Source organism: Mus musculus, chromosome 3 (assembly GCF_000001635.26).
Source record: "Mus musculus strain C57BL/6J chromosome 3, GRCm38.p6 C57BL/6J".
NCBI classification, from domain to species: Eukaryota; Metazoa; Chordata; class Mammalia; order Rodentia; family Muridae; genus Mus; species Mus musculus.
In genome coordinates this window covers 98,496,013-98,511,665 of record NC_000069.6, presented here as the reverse complement: position 1 = coordinate 98,511,665, position 15,653 = coordinate 98,496,013, and the positions used below count along the sequence as shown (strand labels likewise).

General features: G+C 42.2%; 1 protein-coding gene across 3 annotated transcripts; it reads left to right on the top strand.

The window, feature by feature from the left end:
- Positions 1-1,086: 1,086 nt before the first annotated feature.
- Hsd3b4 (hydroxy-delta-5-steroid dehydrogenase, 3 beta- and steroid delta-isomerase 4) lies at positions 1,087-12,595 on the top strand. Of its 3 annotated transcripts, none has more exons than XM_017319468.1 (4): positions 1,087-1,213; positions 1,632-1,843; positions 7,742-7,906; positions 11,399-12,595. In XM_017319468.1, exons 2-4 carry the CDS (start codon positions 1,699-1,701, stop codon positions 12,208-12,210), a joined length of 1,122 nt encoding a protein of 373 aa, XP_017174957.1. In that variant the 5' UTR covers positions 1,087-1,213; positions 1,632-1,698; the 3' UTR covers positions 12,211-12,595. The 3 variants fall into 3 exon arrangements, with proteins under 3 accessions (XP_017174957.1, NP_032320.1, NP_001104806.1); NM_008294.2 differs by having other exon boundaries at positions 1,099-1,213; positions 1,647-1,843; positions 11,399-12,586; NM_001111336.1 differs by having other exon boundaries at positions 1,194-1,333; positions 1,647-1,843; positions 11,399-12,586.
- The last annotated feature ends 3,058 nt before the right edge of the window (positions 12,596-15,653 follow it).

The following is a 15,653-nucleotide window of genomic DNA, read 5'->3' as shown; positions in this document are numbered from 1 at the left end:
AAGGGTAGGTACAGCAGGATGTGCAACCTATTCTATAGACCTAAGATGCTAGCTGATGACATTCCTGGCTATTGGACTAGTAGAAGTTAATATTCTGCTAAATGAATGGATTCTAGGAATTTTGTACTTATTATCACAAGATGTAAGTTCCAAGTTAATAGCTTATTTGTTAACAAGAGATGTTAGTTCAAATGCAAAGTGGGAAAAAGAATGGATGTTCCATAAAGCTAACTACCCAAAGATAAATAATTAGCCCCTAACCCACTAACTCCACTGGAAAATTCCTAGAGTTGATAAACACTTAAAGCAAATAGCAGGATAGGAAATTAACACACAAAATCAGTAGCCTCCTATAATCAAATGACAAGTAAACAGAGAAAAATATTCTGGGAAGCAAAACACTTCCCAGTAACCCTAAATAATATAAAATATCTTACAGTAACTCTAACCAAGCAAGTGAAAGATTGTATGATAGACTTCACTCTGGGCTCGGTGTGGACATTCAGTACCAACAGGCCGAGAGCTTTTTCCATGCAGGTATGTGCCACCTTTTGAAATGGCATTCATATTTGGTCACCTATGAAGTTCTCAGTCAAGAACCTCATAATGGAGTCACAAAATGAAATAAACTTTTCTTAATGTTTTAAATAAATTCTCAATTTTGTGTTGGGCTGCATTTATGGCTTTTCTTGACCACATAGGTACATGGGCAATAGGTTGGGCAAGTCTTAGAGTGTTTCTGCCATACACTCTAATGACCTTTTACTCATCTACTGTTGTCAATCTAAACAATGAAACAAAAAAACCATCAGACTATTGCATAAAATAATGATATTTCCTTTAGAAGAACATGTACATTCTCTGCAGTGAACTGTAAGATAAATAGTTGACACTAAGAAAAGGATTTAAAATTGGCAACAAAATGTATCATATTTAACACATTGAAAGAACACTCTTTAGCTGGGTATTGATTAACCTTTGTTGTACACTTGACTTAACCTGGAGCCATCTAGAAAGAGGAAACCTCTATTGGAGAATAGTCTTCATTTAATTATTAATCATTGTCTTCATTATTAACTGATGAACGAGGGCCCAGCATCCTAAGCTTGTTTGTAGCTGAACAGTTAGACATTACTAGAAACTGATATATCAAACAAGGGAGTAGAAGCCTTGTGCCACTTTCTCTTTCCTCAGCCTGTGCATCACTTCCTCTGTATCCTTTATAAATGTGACCCTGGGTTTCTGAAGTCAGAGCGCTGAAGCTGAGAAAACTAACTATATACAGTGAGAATTTTTAGAAATAACATATGTGGGAGGTTTCTCATAAGCACAGGTAAGACAATCCAGAGTTTGTAATTAGCATCTAAGGTGAGAGAGACAACCTTTGGGCACAGACTAATGCAGTGCCTCAGGGTAAAAGATAACCTAAGCTAGAGATTGCATATCTGGTGTCCAGTGCATATGTGTACTCTGGTTTTGATTTTCTGTTTTTCCTTGCTTCTTATAGAACATCCCACAAGATTTGGGATCAGAGACGTGATGTCTTATGAGAGGAATGGGTGAAGTTAGCTTCAGGACATTTTTTTTTCTACTATGTAAGTGTAGTAGCAATTCCTTGACCCTGCACACATTGAATCAATCCACAGGAGTACCTTATATCACATCTGCACCCTCAACTATCTGATTCCTGTGTTGACCATGCCTGGGTGGAGCTGCCTGGTGACAGGAGCAGGAGGGTTTCTTGGCCAGAGGATTGTCCGAATGTTGGTGCAGGAGGAAGAGCTGCAGGAGATCAGAGCCCTGTTCAGGACCTTCGGTCGAAAACAGGAAGAGGAATTGTCCAGTAAGTGATATAGGAGCTGGGGGACATAGACGGGCTAAAAGGAGGGCTCTCTTGTCTACAGCCTAAAAATCAGGTGGATCTATTAACAACATTCACAACTGGAACAGCACAAAAGTCACTGTATAGTTAGATAAAGTAAATTCAGGCCTCACCCACAACTGGTCATGAGCAGGTCCTGGGCCTAAAGGTCTTCTCCTATTTAGACACTACAGATCAGTTGTCTCTTTTGCTCAAAGCTCTTTTGTGTCCTAAATGGAATAGAATTGTCAGTATTTACAATATATTGCAATATTTTGTAATTCTAATGAAAGATTATTGAACCAGAGACCTTAGCAATGAGCCTTAGACTCTTTGATGTTCCTAATCAGCTTCATATTTAATTTTTATTAAAGACTAGAGAGAGACTGCAGTTCATAGCAGGAAGTACTTATTAGGGTACATTTAGGAAGGCTGTAGAGAAGGGGAGTGAAGAAGGGAAGAGGGAGATTAGAGAGCACAAAGTGTGGGCAAGAAGGACTTGATATGTGTCATCAGGAATCCTCCAATGCCTTTCCCAGCATTCCATCTCTCTACCATTTCCTCTCAAAGAAAGTGACTGAGTGCTTTGCTAGACAGGTACTTTTTTGTTGCTGTTGTCTCTTCCCACACCTAGGTCCAAGGGTAAGCACTGAGTTGATAGTGCAAGTTCCCAGCTGCTCCGTTCTCTCATCCTTCTGTGGAGGTTGCTATGGAAGGGCTTCAGCTCCGAGTGAGAGACCATTATGTATGTCACATCTTTCTCCACACTCTCCAGAGTTAATTTACACCCATTGCTTGGATCCCATCCAGCCATCACTTGGCTTTGTCAGTTTAAGTCTGGATCAAATCACCTATCAGACATTCCATAGTTTGATTTTTGATTGTCCATCCTCCCCAAGATAAGCCTCATCCTGGAGAAGATCTGACTAGGTCCTATGAAGAAGGAAGGTGATGGAAACATGTCTTGCTTAATTTTCTGTTGCTAAGATAAGACACTGTGCAAGGTCATTTATAGAAAGTAGAGATTATTGGACACTTCCAGTTTCACAGGGTTAGAACCTATGGCCATCATGGCAGGGAGAATGGCAGCAGACTGATGGGCATGGCATTGTGGCAGTAGCTGAGAGTTCATATCTAGGTCCACAACCACAAGGCAGAGAATGAAGTGGGAATGATCCAAGTCTTTGGAGACCTCAATGACTACTTCTAAAGTCAAACCTCCTCCAATAATGCCATACCTTCTAACTTTACCAGCAACTTGGGACCAAGTATTCAAAAATATGAACCTACTGAGTTGTTCTCATTCAAATCACAAGTCTATGTTGAAACCCTCAGAACACAATTGAGGTTTAGAAAGAGCAGTTCATATTTACCTAAATTTCATTGTCAAGTTTAATTTCAAATGTTTGTATAATTAGCATCTCAAGATACTGAACCAGTATTGTTGGGTTAAAAGGAAGATTGTTCAGAGTTTTGAGATGCAACACTATCAAAAATTTAAAAGAAACACACAGGCTTCTAATTTTATAGTAGTTTTGAGTCCTACATCCCTATATTTTCATACAATTAAAATTTTGAAGAATTATAAACTAGTTAATTTTATTATGTTTAAAGCTTAGAGTAATGTTGTACTAGAATTATAACATAACATATATTCGAATATACCAGATATCCTGAGACTTATAAACACTTGGAATATATACAAATACATATGCTCAAATACAGGTCTTATATACATGCACCTTGTACTTACAGGACCTTCTGAAATGCCAAAGTTAATAGTAAATAAAAAGGATTTAGGGTCTAGAGAGATGGCTCAGTGTTTAAGAGCACTGGATGCTCTTTGTGGGACCTGGATTCAATTTTTCAGGACCAATATCATAGCTAACAACTCTCTGCAACTCCAGTTCTAGACAATACATCAATACACATAACACAAACATGGATAAATATTTTTTAAAACATAAAAATAATTTAATTTTTACTTTGGAAAATATAGAAAGGGTTAAAGTATTTGTTAAAAATTACACAACACAAAAAAATCACAAGAACAGAAAAAGTAAATAAATAAAAACACAAAGCACAAGAGGTGTCTAAAGCTGGATTGTCCACCTGCACCGAGGAGGCAAAGAAGTGTCACAGTTCTCCACTAAGATGGGATATAAGAAATCTCAATATGTTTTGGATTTTTTCCCCCGTACTGGGGATTGAACTCAAAGCAATTTTATTACTGGGAAAACTCCTCGAGTTGAAAATGAAGAATCTAAGATCTGAATACAGAGCCAAAGTTCCCTGATATTTGTTCAATGTCTACAAAAGTCAACACTGTTTGATCTCATATGCATCAGTCCCAGAGGTCACAGGGGTCACTTAGACCACAAAGAACAAAAGGTGACAATCAATGAGACACCGGAAGGCCATTCGATTCAACGTGAATAAATAGTAGGTGTTGGTTAAAGTTTCTGGACTCTGACACAAGTGGTTTAATTTTAGTGTATTTAAGCATAACTATTTGGTGAACATATTCCTAGTGATGAGTAACTCAATCCCATGTGGACAATGAACTTTACATCAGCCTCCTTGAGGAAAAAAGTAAGCTAAATAAAGATCAGACATGACCACATTGAAACACTTTGTAAAATCCATGTGATACCTTCCATAAAGATGAGTTCTATAGATTGATCACAATAAACAACCTTATGGTGAGAGTCCAGTGTGGTCTCAGGACACAGAGACTGTACAAAGTTCACCAGGCTAGAATGCACATCTGCTCCCAGTCTTCTGGGCAGACAGCTCACTATGCATTTCTTCCTTTGAATGTGCCTACATTCTAGGTTCCCCTAGTGTTTATCTGTGACCACATGGTCCTCTGTGCCTCCAGCAAGAAGTCCTGAGCCATCCTGAAAGTCTTTTTTAGCTTTCTAAAAACCATTCGGACAAGTAGTCCAAGTGTTTTTATCATTCTGGGTCTTATCTGTCTCTCCTAATTTGGAAACACAATCATCTTTGGGGAAAACAAACAAACAACCACGACCTCTCCCTTTGCTCAGAGATACTTTCCTATTTTATAGTTTTTCTGATACATACTTATAACACATGTCACATTTTCCTCACTTTGTCTCATACAACAAAAAGCCAAATAAATATTAAATTTCTGTCTATTAATGTTTAGTATTTTAACTTTCTTAGAAATTACGTGGATACTCTGTCACAAGGGAAGAAAAAAAATGAAAATAACATAAGTACCCTGTCTTAGGTTATTCTTGCTCTCATGAAACACTATGACCAAAATCAACATGGGAAGGAAAGGGTTTGTTTGACTTAAGCTTCCTCATCAGTGGAGGAAATCATGACAGGAACTCTAAAAGGTCAGGAATGTAAAGGCAGGAGCTGATGCAGGCATCATAGTGGGGGTGAGGTAGGGAGGGGACACTGCCAACTGGCTTAATCACAAGGCTTGCTCATCCTGCTTTCCCATGGATCACACACCATGGGACCTGCACTCCCACATGGATCATAAATGATGAAAATGCAGGCTTGCCTGCAACAGTATCACATTGAGGAATTTTCCCAGTTTAGGCTCCTTCCTCTCAGAAACAGCAAAGAACACTGCCAGTGTCCTTTCTGTGTCAAAGACATACTTATGATAGAAATTCCATACCCACCACCCCATGATGTCACTTAAGAAAAGTAACTTTGTCTTCTGATTCTTAGGCAGGAAGGCAACACAGATGTTAAATGACTTCCCCAAGATGGGGCAACTCAAGTAAGGAAAAGAAGGGTTTGCGTCCAGGATGTCTATCAGTATCCTCTGTCCCTTAAAAGGATGGCGTGTGGGAGCTTCTCTATGCATGTGCTTCTACTGAAGATCACAGCATAACACCACCTCCATGATATGGCAGTTCAGAATAATTACCAAGTCCATGGTGTCTTGGGTAAAGTAGGAGATTTAGCTCTACCTCAAGAACCCAAGATGTTTCCTCCTGCTATCTCAGGACACCCAAAGAACTCATGTTTGTATCTACTGCAGAACCCAAGATGTTCCCTCCTGCTATCTCAGGACACCCAAAGAACTCATGTTTTTATGTACTACACTCTGTATCTGGGTTCCAACTACCAGGTCACAGCCACTCTTTTGATACAGTCTTTATAATGTTAGCTGAAAGAGCAGATGAAACAATATACAGAAAGAGACCCTCATCCTAGTATCTGCCTCCTTCCCAGAAGGCTTTTCTTCATTGTGATGATAGAACACATAGATTCATATGTCTGGATGCTTGCCCCAAAATAGTAGCATTATTACAATATGTGGCCTTGTTGGAGGAAGTGTGTCAAAGGTGGGCCTTGTGGTCCCATATGCTCAAGCTATGCTCAGTGGGGAAGACAGTCTCCTTCTTCTGCCTGAGGATCAAGATTGTAGAACTCAAGGCTCTGCCAGTACCATGTCTGCCTGCATGTTGCCAAATGATAAAGGACAAACCCTCTGAAACTGTAAGCCAACCCCAAATAAGTGTTTTCCTTTATGAGAGTTTCCCTGGTCATGGTGTCACATCACTGCAACAGAAACCTTAACTAAGACACCCATCCTTTTCTACTTCAAGGATTTCTCACAGTTGCCTGACAGGAGAAATGGGCACAGAGTAAACAGATCTAGCACAGGTTTTCACCTGTCCCAAGAGGACAGCACTGGATTTCTACTTCTGCCTCTGTAAAGCTATTCTTTAGCTGCATTGTAGATTCAGTTGACCAGTCTATCTCACAAGAGTCTATCCAAACCAGCCCTGGGCTTAGAGTTCATGGAGAAGTGAGAATGTATTTGAAGGAGGCAGAGGAACATTAGAGCCTTCACTAGGGAGATGTGTGTCCTGAGGCATGTTCCTGGAGCCTTCTGTGATTCCCCAACCTATTCCTGGGATATCAGAATGCCTGATATGATGACATGGTTGGGAAAGGAAAGAGCAAACCAAAAAAATCATGTGCAAAATGTGAACCTAAAGCCAGGGTGGAGTATTTGTAAAGGCTGCAAGGGCACATGTTAATTTTGTGAGCTTATTTGTATGATATTGTGATTGCCAGTATCATTCAGTAAATTTCAAAGGAACCTGAAAACACTGCCACTGACTTCAAGCCCACAGTGTGGTCCACTTGAGGTTGCCTCATTTACAAGAATCTATCTGATAAGAAATGCTCACCTAAACCCTCATTTGAGTCTATTCTGGGTTCTCTCACAGAGACTCCTATTGCTTCTCTGTAATAGGGCTAACACTTCATTTATAAACAGCCTAGACTCAGAAAGTTTCAAGACCTGTCAGGGCAAAGCTAAAATGTCCATTTTTGTGTCCATCTTCTGGATCCTCCTCACTGGAACTCCAGATAACATAATCTGGTTAACCTGTTGCTTATCCATATTTCTCTTATGTCTTCACACCCGGCAGTTTATTACCCACCCCCTAGCTGCTGTTACAGATTCCCAAGGCAGGACTCTAGCTCTGTTTCTCCTTCAAATCCACACATGATTTCCCCATTCCCTATCAATTAAATCCTATTCTCCCTCTTTACATTTTTGTGCCATCACTTCCCCAGTTGCTTTAATGCATTTAGGAGCTTCCCGTAACTCTCTTTTTATGTGCAAGACACAAATGGCATCTTACTGCTCAGGTGCATGTTCTACAAAGGGATGGTGCAGATATAAATGCTTCCTCATTCCCTACAAACACTACATTCTGATTTTTGAGCATTTATGCTTCCTTCTGTAGAAAGGCCTCCTCTCCAGTGTCTTCTCACCATGACTGCCCTTGAAGACCTACATAAATGACACCTGTATCAGGAAACTTCCATCCCATGCACAAAGCTTCCAAAGACCCTGCTTTCTGTCCACAGAGCTGCAGACAAAGACCAAGGTGACAGTACTGAAGGGAGACATTCTGGATGCCCAGTGCCTGAAGAGAGCCTGCCAGGGCATGTCTGCTGTCATCCACACCGCTGCTGCTATTGACCCCCTTGGTGCCGCTTCCAGACAGACCATCCTAGATGTCAATCTGAAAGGTGCAGTACCCAGGGAAGATATGGAGCAGGTTGGAAAATGAAAACCATAGACAGGTTGGGGAGGGGAGCACCTAGTTTGGAACACCTGGAGGAAGAGTTGGAACAGGTGGGTAAATGAGGATGTCCCAACAGGATTATGACAGAAAGAGAAGGGCCAACCATGGAATACCTGCTGTGCTCTGAGTAGGTCAGATGATCTGCTCAACAGCACAGGTTGCAGAACTCAGGACTATTGTCCTCAGGGTTTAGAAAAAGAAACCAGACAGAGAGATAAAGAGTGACACCAGGTGTAGTCAGTATCACTGAAAGATTATAAAGCCACACCCATGACACCCCAACTGCCAGGAAAGTTCTCCTGCCTCTCCACACCAAAGTGAATTGACTCCATCTCCAAATACTTGATGTCCATCAACCCACTGCGTCTATGGACCAGACACTGACCTTTTCCTCCCTAGAGAGCCTTCATTGCTGCTCTATATAATCTTCCTGGGGAAAAAGAAGCCTGTTTTCTTAATTACAATTGTATACCGATTTCCACATTATCATCTCTTCAGATAGGCAATAGTTTATTCTTGAAGTTCTGTACTGGGCAGAGCTTAGCATCTCTCCTTCTTAGATCCCCATCCCTTAATGCTTAGTGCCTCCGAATGTAGATTTCCATTCGACTTTAAATTAAGGATTTCTACCATATAAATGAAACACACTGAATCCTGAATCCAGTCTTCATAGCACAACTATATTCCAAGATTCTGCCTGCCATATATCCTCTCTGGAACCTCCAAATGAAGTGTTTGTTTTGTTTTGTTTTTGGTTTTTCTAAATCAACTAATTATTTGAGCATGCCCATAACCACACTTCAAGCATCCCTTTTAGTTCTGCATAACTACCTCTGTCTCATCCTCACTGTAGGGTGGTGCTATAAGCAATCACATTCCCATCTCTGTATTAATTCTGACTTCATGAGGAAAATACACCAGCCTAGATATCTAATGATGAGAGTACACTGCATCCCCATATGCAGTGGTACACATCTGTAATCCTAGCACTCAGGGCTCTGAATCAGAACAATCAAGCCTTCAGGCTCAGTCTGGGCTCTATACTAGGTCTCTATCTGGAAAATAAAATACAGTAAAAATACATATTGCCCGTACACTATAGACAATTCACCAGAGTGGGCATGATGAAAATTCTGAACTACCTCTGACAATATGGTACCTTGCATTTTTATTTAAAACCCCACTGTCCTTTAATCTAGTAAAATGCGTGATGATTAGTAACTTTTTGCTTTCATTTGGTGAGGGAGTTCTTTTTAAATAAATTTTTGTGGTTTCTGGAAATCAAAGCAAAGGCTCGATCACTGAGCAATATCAACAAACTAATGTATTGACGTCAGTTTTTTTTCCATTTTTTATTAGGTATTTAGCTCATTACATTTCCAATGCTATAACAAAAGTCCCCCATACCCACCACACCCCCACTCCCCTACCCACCCACTTCCCCTTTTTGGCCTTGATGTTCCCCTGTACTGGGCCATATAAAGTTTGCAAGTCCAATGGAACTCTCTTTGCAGTGATGGCCGACTAGGCCATCTTTTGATACATATGCAGCTAGAGACAAGAGCTCCAGGGTACTGGTTAGTTCATATTGTTGTTCCACCTATAGGGTTGCAGTTCCCTTTAGTTCCTTGGGTGCTTTCTCTAGCTCCTCCATTGGAGCTGACTGTGAGCATCCATTTCTGTGTTTGCTAGGCCCTGGCATAGTCTCACAAGAGACAGCTATATCAGGGTCCTTTCAGCAAAATCTTGTTAGTGTATGCAATGGTGTCAGCGTTTGGAAGCTGATCATGGGAAGGATCTCTGGTATTGGCAATCACTAGATGGTCCATCCTTTCGTCACACTTCCAAATTTTGTCTCTGTAACTCCTTCCATGGGTGTTTTGTTTCCTATTCTAAGAAGGGGCAAAGTGTCCACACTTTGGTCTTCATTCGCTTGAGTTTAATGTGTTTAGCAAATTGTATCTTATATCTTGGGTATCCTAAGTATCTGGGCTAATATCCACTTATCAGTGAGTACATATTGTGAGAGTTCCTTTGTGATTGGGTTATCTCACTCAGGATGATGCCCTCCAGGTCCATCCATTTGCCTAGGAATTTCATAAATTCATTCTTTTTAATAGCTGAGTAGTACTCCATTGTGTAAATGTACCACATTTTCTGTATCCATTCCTCTGTTGAGGGGCATCTGGGTCCTTTCCAGATTCTGGCTATTATAAATAAGGCTGCTATGAACATAGTGGAGTATGTGTCCTTCTTACCGGTTGGGACATCTTCTGGATATATGCCCAGGAGAGGTATTGCTGGATCCTCCGGTAGTACTATGTCTAATTTTCTGAGGAACCGCCAGACTGATTTCCAGAGTGGTTGTACAAGCTTGCAATCCCACCAACAATGGAGGAGTGCTCCTCTTTCTCCACATCCTTGCCAACATCTGCTGTCACCTGAATTTTTCATCTTAGCCATTCTGACTGGTGTGAGGTAGAATCTCAGGGTTGTTTTGATTTGCATTTCCCTGATGATTAAAGATGTTGAACATTTTTTCAGGTGCTTCTCTGCCATTCGGTATTCCTCGGGTGAGAATTCTTTGTTCAGTTGACGTCAGTTTTTAAAACACATAAGGGAACACCTTTCCAGAAGAAAAATCTAGAGACATATTTTCCAAGGTAAAAAGACAGCTTAGATTTTGTCAGCTTGACACACAGTAGTCACCTGGAAAGAAGGAACTTCTACTAAGGAATTGCTCCATCCGATTGTCGTCTGTGGGTTATTTTCTTGGTTAGTGATGGATATGAGAGGGCTGGAATAGATATGACACTGCCCACTTGGTTGTGTCAAGGCTGAGCAAGAGGTCCTGGGTTATATTATGTAAACAACTTAAACGATCATGGGATGCAAGGGAATAGCATTGGGACTTCTGCCTTTGTTCCTACAGTGACTTTTCTCAGTGATGAACTGTAATTTTGACATATGAGCCCTACAAACCCTTCCCTCCTCCAAGTTTCTTTGTTCGTGGTGTTAAGCAGAGCAATAGAAACTAAATTGGGACAGTGCCTCAGTGGTAGGGGCCTTGCCTAACATGTGAAAGAGCCGAGGTTAGTTCTGTAGTATTAACAAAAAAAAGTACAAAAAAGAAAAAAAAACACATGGACAGAGAGAGAGAGGGAGAGAGAGAGAGAGAGAGCTTTATAAATTAAAAAAAAAACACCTCAATTTGTAAATCTGGAAATCCCTCATTTCCAGAATCTACATGTCACCTCCATTAATTTCAGAGTGAATATTTCCTATAGAATAGTAGGTTTGTGTCACTATCAGGTGGTAATACATTTAGCCTCTATTGGCCATTTCACGGAATTTGGGATGGAGACCAGTCTGACCCCATTGCCACGGTGACCTTTGGCTTATTTCTTAGCAATGATTGTGGGCTTCCTATGGGCAGGTACTCAGCTCCTACTGGATGCTTGTGTGGAAGCCAACGTGCCAACATTCATCTACAGCAGCTCAGTGCTTGTGGCTGGACCAAATTCCTACAAGGAGATCATCCTGAATGCCCATGAGGAGGAGCATCATGAAAGCACATGGTCTAACCCATACCCATACAGCAAAAAGATGGCTGAGAAGGCAGTGCTGGCAGCCAATGGGAGCATCCTGAAAAATGGTGGCACTTTGCATACTTGTGCCTTAAGACTCTCTTTCATCTATGGGGAAGAATGCCAAGTCACTTCAACCACTGTGAAAACAGCACTGAAGAACAACAGCATAATTAAGAAAAATGCCACATTCTCCATCGCCAACCCAGTGTATGTGGGCAATGCAGCCTGGGCTCACATTCTGGCTGCCAGGAGCCTACAGGACCCTAAGAAGTCCCCAAGCATCCAAGGACAGTTCTATTACATTACAGATGACACCCCTCACCAAAGCTATGATGACTTAAAATGCACCCTGAGCAAGGAGTGGGGCCTCCGCCTTGATACCAGCTGGAGTCTTCCTCTGCCCCTGCTCTACTGGCTTGCCTTCCTCCTGGAAACTGTGAGCTTCCTGCTACGTCCAGTCTACAACTATAGACCACCATTTAACCGCCTCTTGATCACAGTGCTAAATAGTGTATTCACCTTCTCCTACAAGAAGGCTCAGCGAGATCTGGGCTATGAGCCACTTGTCAGCTGGGAGGAAGCCAAGCAGAAAACCTCAGAGTGGATCGGAACACTAGTGATGCAGCACAGGGAGATTGGAAACAAAAAGTCACAGTGATATGAAGAGGGAGAGGACATGGCCCTGGGTGTTATTAGGTCCTCCAGAAAGGGACTTAGAAACAATCCAACTCTTAACAATTCCATTTTACACTCTGTCCAACTTGTCTTTGGGTCACCAGAAGCCTTGCAAGTCACTGGCCCAGTTGCAACCCTTCAGCTCTAAGCACTTGTCCAGCAATGCACAAGATGTGCCTCAGCTGCTGTGACCCAAGGATAGGTGGCTGATAGTGAGTTGCCTGGAACCTCTTGTAGGTTAGAATTTCATCAGGGCTTCCTCATCTCCTTTCCATGTGCCAACGCATTTCGTGTCTGAGAAAATTCCCATACCTTTATGAAGCTCAAAGAAAAGAACAATAAAATCTTTTAATGCTTAATGTGGAAAAGGTGTGTGTTTGGTCACTCCAGTGGCCACCTTTCTTTTCTATATCCAGTGAAGTCCATAGTCAGTGCTGGTGAACCTGACTCCTGCTTAGTTGAGCGCAAGCCTGGGCCAACCATCTAATCTAGAGTGCTTCAGTTCAGCATTGCCAGATCACAGACCGAATCTTGCTCCTGGTCTTAGGAAATTAAAACTCGCCTCCCTCTGAGTGGTTGAGCTCACACTGGTTGGGGAGGTGGGTAGTGTATACCACAACTATAGAGCATAGTCTATCCCTCTAGGGCAAGTCTCCTTTCCCTCCTTTTTAGCAAAGAGACTCTCTAGAACCAGAAGAAGCCTTGAGAAGTACCCAGGAGGTCATGAACACGATAACAAATGGCCCTGGGCTGAAGAGATGATCTGAGAGTCTCCTTCTAATGAACACCCCCCCACACACACTAAATGTATCTCCTACTGAGCCATGGTGTGAAAATCTACTATCCCCAGCTCTAAATGCAACTGCCTCCCCCTCTTGTTTCATCCATTTCCCATCTTCTCTCTCTCTTTTTCCTTCTATTGATTTAGCCTCTTTCACTGTTTCTCTCTCTCTCTCTTTCTCTCTCTCTCTCTCTCTCTCTCTCTCTCTCTCTCTCTCTCTCTCTCTCTCTCTCTCTTTCTCTCTCATTGCTCCCAGTGTCTCTGGCCAGAGGAAGCCAGTCAAGACAGGTTTCAGGTCTTACATGATAATGGAGTTAGTAACTGACCTCAACTCCCACAGATGAAAGAAGCCCTACCTGCTCAACCAGACAGCCCCAAACTAAACAAGGTGTGGGGGGCTCCGGGTAGGGGGAACAAAACTGCCTGTCTCTTGTAAAACCTGGGATTGCAGATTAGAGCCTCAATTTCTACCCTTCCCATTTCTAATGTCTGCCTGTCTGTCTGCCTGTCCATACACAATTCAGCCATCATTTGTCTGTCTGCTTACATTTATATGGGTGTTTTGACACATATATGTCTGTGCACTTAGTGGATACATGTCTGGTTCCCTTAGAGGGCAGAAGAGAGTTTCAGGTTCCATGGAAGTGGTTTACAGACAGTTAAGTCACCTGCCTGTCATATGATATCACAGACAGAAGTAAAATCTCACCCAGCATCAAAATTTCTTTCTTACCTCATATTTGAGGAGTAATGTTTATAGATTGGAACTGAGTTCCCATACTACAGTCAGGAGGCAAAACCATGCTGAAGTTCTATACAGCAAACCGAACCAAGAGTCCTGATCACTACAATAGACAGAGAGAGAGAGAGAGAGAGAGAGAGAGAGAGAGAGAGAGAGAGAGAGCAGCACCATTTCACACAGGCTAGTAACAGAGTAGGAAGACCACTTTGTTTCTCATTAACACAGAGACAATCTGTCTTTCCTTGCCCCTGTCATATCAAGAAACCTTTAATTCATATTACTGGACAATGTTCTATGGTATAAAAGGAGAAGTTGCCTGTTTCTGGAAATGAAAGTAAATTTCAGGGCAGATCTCTAAACCACAGTTTGTTATACATTTGTGTTTTGACTCCTGCATCCCTAAATTCTTTGTGTTGGAGGACAGTCAGTGAGGATGTAGCTGCAGCATGCACTCTGTAAAGGGAAGGGGAAATCCTCAGGAATCCCTGCAAGGGCTCAAGTGGAGCTCACCACTGGACATCCAGGCTGTGGGCAGCTGACGGCTGCAGCACATACAACCCAGGCACCTTGCAGAGAGTGAGCATCCATCTGCCCTGGGGAAACTGAACACCCTCCCCAGGCCTGTTCTGTTAGCTCAGAAGAAAATGGGACTGGTGGGGAATGAATGGATCTTCCATCTTGATGTTTAGCCTACTTGAAATCCCTTCTTGATCCACTGAGCCAGTTTCTCAGAGGAAAGGAGACTCCCAAGCTCTAGCAAGGGTGAGTGGAACGAAAGGAGAGTGAACTGGTTTGTGTATCTGGCTCGATAAGGCCTTAGAATGCTTTGGATAACAAAGATCTCCTTCCTTAATCAACCTGGACAGAGTGGCAGTTAGGGTGACAACACACAAGAGTTCCTACAGGCAAATCATCACAAGGGGGCAGTAAAGGACCAGAAAGAATGGCAGCAGCCCAGTTCAAAGTAAGCCTCTTTTCCTTTCCCCTGCATTCTGTGGTCTTGGAGTAAGGGAAGTGCTCACACACAGGTCTAAGTGTGATGTACCTATGGGTGAAGGTAAGGGAACTGAACAGAAGGTGTCTAGGAAAGCTCAGATGACAGGAGGATCTTGAGAAGCAGAGCCAGGTGAGTCCATGCAGTGAGGGCAGCCTAAGGTACAGAGAGTGTCAGTGTGCAGGTGAGGAAGGAAGGAGAGCCAGGGCAATAAAAAGGCCAGGATACCACTTCAGCAAGGTTTGCTGAGAGTCCTGAGGTGTCTCAGGTGCCAGACAGAGCTGGGCCCTGGATAGGGGTGGCCTCTGGGAACCAGGGAGATCCAAAAACTGGTGTGATTAAATGCCATCTCCTGGAGAGTGGCAGGATACCAAAGGCTTGATCTTTGATCTTCAAATCCACAAGTGTAAGCTTTAAGCAGTAGAGTGAGTGTATCTCAAGGAAATGAGTGAGTGAGTGAGTGAGTGAGTGAGTGAGTGAGTGGGTGAGTGAGTACTGCTGTTCACATGGGTGTGAAATCCTGAATAAGATGTGGGAGGTTAAATTGATGTATCTGTCTCCCATTGAAATGAGTCCTAAGTTTATACCTCATCAAAATCAGAACTTTCAGAAAGCTTGTTATCATCTTTGATTTTAAAGAAATATGATCTGATGAAAAAAAAAATATCCAGGCAGTGGTGGCACATGCCTTTAATCCCAACACTTGAAAGACAGAGAGAGACAGAACGCTTTATAACTCACCTGGTCTACAAGGTGAGTTCCAAGACAACCAGGGCTACATAGAGAAAACATGTCTCAGAAAAAGAAGAGGAGGAGGAGGAGGAGGAGGAGGAGGAGGAGGAGGAGGAGGAGGGTAAGAAGAGAAGTTGGAGTAGTGATATGAAAACTAAGAAAATGTATGTTATGCTG